Below are 6902 nucleotides of genomic sequence, written 5' to 3'. Positions count from 1 at the left end.
AAATTAATTATTCCAAAGTCCTGACAATTTTATACCTGCATTTGTTCCCATGCACAGCATCACCCCATGTGTTTGCACTTAATCTGACACATCATTTAACCCTTTTTCTCACATGATAGATAAAGGAGAAACGGAGCCTTTTAGCTTCTTGTCTGTACCTTTATGCAACCACCATTCAGAGACCCTTTTTTTGGGCGTCTTATTGATCAGGAGAGGCAGGAATTGAGTTTGGTTCAAATCAGTGAGCAACACAAACACAGCATGAACCAATGGGCCACATGAGTATTGCATGGCTCCTCTGCCTGCCAGGTAACAGGAGTTGACAAAGGGCTGAAGCACTTTACTAAGTGAGCAGGAGTGCTTTTAAGAGCTTTGAATGAGGGGTCATTAGCGCCTGAGTGACTTCATCAAACCAGACCGTACTGCAGCTTCCTTTAGCTGCTGCATTGAGGAAGATAGTGTGCTTTAGTGCGGATATGAGCAAACACAGCACTGGGAATGGCTCTTTTAGCCTATCATCCAACACAATCTAATAACGGCTGCTCTCTGCCTCACGGGTGTTCGATGCCTGAGCATGGCCAAAGCTGGGAAATATCATTATCGGTATCAAATGAGAGCACAGCTTCTTCTATATTAAGATTTGCAGTCAGTTGCATGCTTATTATGAGGTAGGCAGGAAGGAAATGAATAAGTGGATTCATTATTAAAATAAACATGCCTCCGGAGGGTGTTTAAAACAGTTTTTAATAAATGGCCATTCGCAAAGGTGCCTGCACACCTTGAACCACCAGCCTAGGAACAAATTCAACCATTTTAGGGATTGATTAAACTGTTTGTGTGATTTAGGCTCAGATGGTGAGCACTCTTGAGGGAGGATGGCCTCTTTTAAATGCCAGATGTGTCATTCATAGTCTCAGTGTGTCACATTGATAACAGAAACATGCTCCAAGGCCTGCGCTCGGTGACGACACACAGAATGCCAGCGCTGAGGTCAGTGCCAGTGCAGATGAAATTTCAGGACCAAATAAACAAGCATCTCTGTATCAACACTAGATTATCACTATGAGAGATCTGCTAATCAAAATATGGAATTGCCGGTCTTTGGCACACCGCATCACTGATTTAATTTTAGCAGCTGTCAAATACAGTCTGATAATGTCATAGTTATCAAACTGTTTATCATATTATCATGTTACAGGTAAGGCTCAACAAATACAAAACATTCAGCGATTCAGTAAATAAGAAATAGTGAAATAGCACCATCTCATGGCACACATTTGATCATTAAATACAAATATTTTGTTAGTGACGGACATTAACTTTTAACCTATTAATAACTTCTTTTACACTATTTTTAAATAATGGCTATAGTTATTGATGCACATCTCTGCTTAAAAAAAAAGTGAAGGAGATAAACATAGGGAAAACAAACTTCAAAATTCAAATGTATTGTAATAGAAGTTCTGTATGCAGTTTGTTCAATTTATATGTATTATTTCTTTATCTGCATTATGCATTATATGTTGTCCACTGAAAAACACATATCCGTTCCACTAGCTAAGTGGCCAAAAATTCTTAATGCTCACAAAGTGAGGAAGCTTTTAGCTTGCCTCCATTAAAAAAGCCATTCTAATCAAATCTAATATCACATGCATTACTATAAATTCACAAAAAAAAAAAAAACATGTGCCAAGTTCTCAGAAATTCAGTTTTTGTATTAATTTTTTAAAAATCTATTTCCCATGGTAAAAATTATTTTTCCTAAAATCATCAAGTATTAATTCTTTAATATCATTCGTTTTTGGGGAGTCACACCACATGATTTACTATTTCGCTGGTTGCACCACATGAATAAAACAAAAAATATGGTCAAATTTTAAATATGCAGTTGAGTTAAAATATTGTTTTACCAGTGTTGTTATTGTTCACTAAAACTGATATTAAAACAATTACTTTTTCCCCATAATTTAAATAAAACTGAAATAAAATAAAATGTAAATATAAACTTTTGGAATGTTGCCTTGCCGGCTAAATGAAATAAGTTTACATTTAAAGTACTAAAATTACTAAAATTGAAATTAAATAAATCAATGCTAAATAGAAAAGTATATAAAAATGGCATATAAATAATACTATAAACAGATTCTTCTTTATTCTTCAAAGATATAATTATAAACGATTATGCCAAACTACTTAAGATTAACTAATTTCATTCTTTCATGAGGCTTTTTTATTATGATATCAGGACAGTTGTATCACCCTAACATTTATGACCTTATGCCCACCCAAAATAATAAAAAGAGAAGGTGTATACAGGTCATTGTATGTGTGAATTGCATTTGTTATTCTTAAGAGCCCGTCATTTTGAATGTATAAAAAATATGTTTTATAATAAATTAACACAAATGAACTGTATGGCCAAATGTATGTGAAAATTAAGTCCAATGAGAACAAGTGAACTTTTCACAAAAGCACAGTGCAATAATTTACTACTGTATGAGTGAGGACAAAAGCCATACCTGCAATAAATAACCTCAACTCACCTGGAAACAGTTGACTTTATCTTGTGTAGAACTAGGCAAGGAGCTCTGTTTGCGTGTCTTGAGCTCATTCAGGACCTGCTCCCCCTTCTGACAAAAGCACAAGAAATAACAAATGCTGCAGTTCAGCAGAATAACTTGGGTTCCATGTCTGCACACAATATCCAACCATTTTCCATTAAGCATCATCCAAATGACTTGTGCACTGATGAGGTGGACGCACAGGGGCTATCAAAGTTCACCAGTAGTGTTCACCATCAGTTTCACTACTGAGAGGACACTGGGGCTCTCGAAAGACATAAAATACTTTGTTTATATGTATAAACTTCAATAACAATGTACAAGTTTTCAGTGGAAATGCAGGTAAAAATATACAGACGATAAGACAGTTAAACAAACAGAAAGATACACACACAACACGACAGTGCCATCCTGTGTCCATAATTAGAAGTATTACTACAATCACAAACTATTGACCAAAATAATACAAATTTTACCGATGCTTTGTTTCTCGTCGAACAGTTGTTGTGAAACAGACACACACATCCATCAGAAAACGAAACTAAAGTTTTAAACCATTACATCAACTGTTTCAGGAACATAATTGTTTGCATTATTTGGCATACGACATGCTCGAACATTTCCCTACAATGTCCCGCCCCCTTCAACACCTTTAAATGCATTCGATTGGCTAATGCGTTATGCCACGCCCACTTCAAGTCAAACGCTTCCACAGACGTTTTAGGTGGATGAATGCGCAAAAAACGCTTACTATGAATTCTGGTATAAATTTACCCGGTGGCACATTTTGAATTAAAAATAAACCATAATAAAATCAATCATACTTATTTATATTTCCTCTTGGAAACCATAGACAGTAAAAGAAAACGTATATTTCCGGAATAGATGCAATGAAGATTGGTATAAAAAATGCAACAGCGAGGCACGGAAAGGAATGGCGTTTTTGACGTCCGGAAGTTAGTTGTAGTTCTTTCCCGTTTTTAAATAAAAATAGAAATTAACATTTGAATGAAACAACGATCATGAAACACAACTGTGAATCAAAACACGACAGATCAGACCTTCAATGCTAAATTAATACAGGTGGGTATAGTTTAACCAGGGATTATAGGAAAGATGCTGTTATAGCCACCATCATTACAATAATTTAACATTAAGATGATGATCTATATCACAGGTCTCTTGGCATTTTCACTCCGGTATCACGAGAGGGTTAACCCTTAAGACACTTCAGCGAAAAACAACACTAGTTGAAACCCCCCATAACAGACAAGAGTGTGTATAAACCCCAAAACAACACATCTAAGATTATGAGAGAGCTGAAGAACAAGCCTGGAGGACACACATGCTCCCAGAAGACCTGGAAACAGCAAACAGAGAATAGACAACACAACAAGCTGTGGGTATCCGCAGCCAGGCACAACCAATCTAAAAAGATGCCACCAAAGACAGCCATGAGCCAGTCCCAGGAGAGTCTGAGGTGGGTGGGAGTGCTGGCTGACCCTCTGGAAGAAGAAAAGAGGATTGAGATTTATAAAACCAACAGAAGGAGGTGGTATCTGGATGCTCAAGATGATCTCATGGAGAGCTTGGCCTGCCCTGACATACAGTAAAGTTATTGTATTAATGAAACTTATACATAGCACTATATAGATTTGAAAACAATTGCCTTCATATTTAATCTGAACGAAAGGCCTTATTTGTCATACTATATCTGTAATACTTATTCACACTTCTAGAGGGCTCTAAAGAACATCAAATGAGAAGATTACTAGTTGCACTACTTTGTATTTGAAGTAGAGTCTTGTTATCTAGCATGATTTAAAAAAAATGCAAACATTAAGGACAAACAACACGTCACTTTAAAAATGTATTTATTTCATTTGAACTGTTAAAAACCATCTTAAAAGAAATTGTAGTTAAAAATAACAATTTTACACAGCTACAGATTTTAAAACCAGCACATTTGTGTCACACACTTGATCAATGACTGTGCACAGAATTAAAGAGAATTAAAACATGAACAGGAAATAAATAGGGGAAAATGCCACTGATAAAAAGTTTTTTTTTAAATTGAAATGCTGTCATTTACATTATAATTTATTTCAGACACTGGTCTACAGATGCCTCAGTCTGCAGTTTTGGGCATGACTGAGTTCAGTTCTAATGTGACCCCACTTCTCATTTTCCTTCATGCGGACGATAAAGAGACTGACTTCCTGAAACCAAGCAGAGCTGTGGAAGGCAGCTAGCCTTTATATAAAGAAAACTATGGTTAACAGCATAAGTGTCCTAATGGATAATTACAGTAGTAAAATACACAGACAATGTTAGTTTGAGATGGAATTAATGTTTTCATCCAGATACACTCACCACCCTCTGTGCAAAGACACATACCCAGTTTCTTCAGAAAACACTTTTTAGGCCATAATATATGAACGTTACCCTTTTACAGCTCAGTGAGATTGAACCTGTGAAATAGAAACATGTGGAAAAATATGTACTGAATATCCACCTTTGTAAACCAAACCTAAACTGCACCATTGCATTATTCTAATACTTACTTTCACCATTAAATAATCAACCACATGTCTACGTACAATTAAAAAGCATTGTTTTACATTACCATTGATAACTGATGGAGAAAACACATACAAATCTCCATATGCTGCTCCAAAGCAAACCTTCAAACAGAGCAACACAGTTGCTTACACTTCCTTCAGCTTAAAACAAACTAAAACTGCGCATCTGTCTAGGGATCCCCTTTCCAACTGGCAACAATTTCAGTCCGAGTTTCCTTTTTTTCCTTCTTGGGTCTCAATGAATGCAGGCGGTGGTTTATATATGGTACATATGGGCGTAACTTCAGGCACAGCTGCTCGTGTGTCTTTTAAAGACTAGCCTGGCAATCAGAAGCCTGCATCTCTACAGCAGAGAAGAAGCGTTTGGTCAGCTTGTGCCCGTCATATTTGAGCTGGGTGGTGTAGAAGGTCCGGGTGTGTTTGGGGTACACTATGGTGGTGCTCTGGTAGCGCTGCACCCGCTGACGGGGCTGGAACTCCAGCTGGGTCTTGTAATGTCTCCAGGTGCTCTGAGGCAGGGCCAACACCGTCTGGCTGCACATCTCCAGACCCAAACCTATGGGCTGCAGGGTCACGTCCTGGATGAAGTGCCGATCTGAATCATAACGCACTGATGACGTGTATCTGTAATAATATGTGTAACAAGTTAGTTTAACATATGAAATGCACCTGCCCAGAGCAAATCACCCAAATCCCCAAATCATGCAATAATCACAGTAAATCACAGTTTTTTTACCTTATTTCTTTCAGTGGCAGAGAATCAAGTTCAATTCCTTCACCATAGGACAATGCATGCAAATGGCGATTATTATGAACCTGTAATTAAGATTTTTTTTTTTATATTTTTGATTATACATGCATACAAACATATCATTTTAACTATATATCATTTGAACTAAAAATGTATTTACAGAAACATTTAAATAAACCTAAATACCAATATTTAAAATAAATAACCTTATAAAAATGACAAAACACACATAACTGTTTTGTTAATATTTTTGCATTAAGGAACCATACCACATCTGGCCCTCTGTTCTCGTCTTCTGTAATCGGGGTACCAGCCCCGGCGCCATGCAGTAACCAGACGCTCGGGCTCGGGCTCGGGGGCAGACCGGAGTCAGGACTGTCCAGCGGCCGATCAGCTTTCAAATTCATATCCAGCGGATCGTCGTCACACACATTCCGCAGGTTCAGTCTTCCCACCATTGCTTTTAAAGTTGCTCAACACTTGCGGGGCAGTTCCACAAGTTCTACAAATAATGCAGTTAAATCGAATTATGCGCAAAACTGCCTTTCTCTGTTATTTTCGCGGGGTAACCAGGGCTGACAGTGATCCGGGCGGAGTAAAGCAAACCAGCTGTGTGATGATGCCGTGAACGATCGTCGATAATCCGTTTCGTGGCTCTGACTCACCGCTCCCGTTTCCTCCGAGACTTTGAAACGCAGATCTGAAGCTGCTGCAGATGTGTTTGTTGTAGCCAAGTTCAAATGGCTTAATAAAAATTCAGAGCAAAATGGAAACATTCAGTCAAGGGGTCATCGCCGGGGAAGGTAACGCAAGTTTCCCTGCTTGTCAGTCTGCCTGCATTCAAAATTGTCCGCACTCAAAGACATTCATTGTTTTACAAGCGACTGCGAGAAGGGAGACGCCTTTAAAACTGCCTCCCACTGCTGATTGGAGTCCCAATTACAGAGAGTCAGGAGTTCCTCCCTTTAAACACTGGCCAACTTCACATCAAGCTCAGGAGCAAGTAGA

General features: G+C 38.0%; 1 protein-coding gene across 1 annotated transcript; it reads right to left on the bottom strand.

Annotated features, from left to right (window-relative positions):
- Positions 1–4418: 4418 nt before the first annotated feature.
- On the bottom strand, positions 4419–6876 carry LOC128029196 (refilin-B). The gene is made up of 3 exons (XM_052616815.1): positions 6164–6876; positions 5880–5959; positions 4419–5767 (listed from the first exon to the last, which is right to left on the bottom strand). The coding sequence occupies exons 1-3, from the start codon at positions 6350–6352 to the stop codon at positions 5452–5454; spliced, it is 585 nt and encodes a 194-aa protein (XP_052472775.1). The 5' UTR covers positions 6353–6876; the 3' UTR covers positions 4419–5451.
- Between the last annotated feature and the right edge of the window lie 26 nt (positions 6877–6902).

Source organism: Carassius gibelio, chromosome A15 (genome assembly GCF_023724105.1).
Source record: "Carassius gibelio isolate Cgi1373 ecotype wild population from Czech Republic chromosome A15, carGib1.2-hapl.c, whole genome shotgun sequence".
In the NCBI taxonomy this organism is placed as follows: Eukaryota; Metazoa; Chordata; class Actinopteri; order Cypriniformes; family Cyprinidae; genus Carassius; species Carassius gibelio.
Note: the sequence above shows the minus strand (reverse complement) of the source record. Positions and strands in the feature narration are given on the sequence as shown.

Bases quoted from the DNA above. Each gene is read 5' to 3' on its own strand.
- LOC128029196 (XM_052616815.1), bottom strand. From the start codon at position 6,352: ATGGTGGGAAGACTGAACCTGCGGAATGTGTGTGACGACGATCCGCTG. The intron at 5,960-6,163 runs GTATGGTTCCTT...TCTTAATTACAG, and splicing joins AGAACAGAGGGCCAGATGTG to GTTCATAATAATCGCCATTT. The intron at 5,768-5,879 runs GTAAAAAAACTG...ATATTATTACAG, and splicing joins CTGCCACTGAAAGAAATAAG to ATACACGTCATCAGTGCGTT.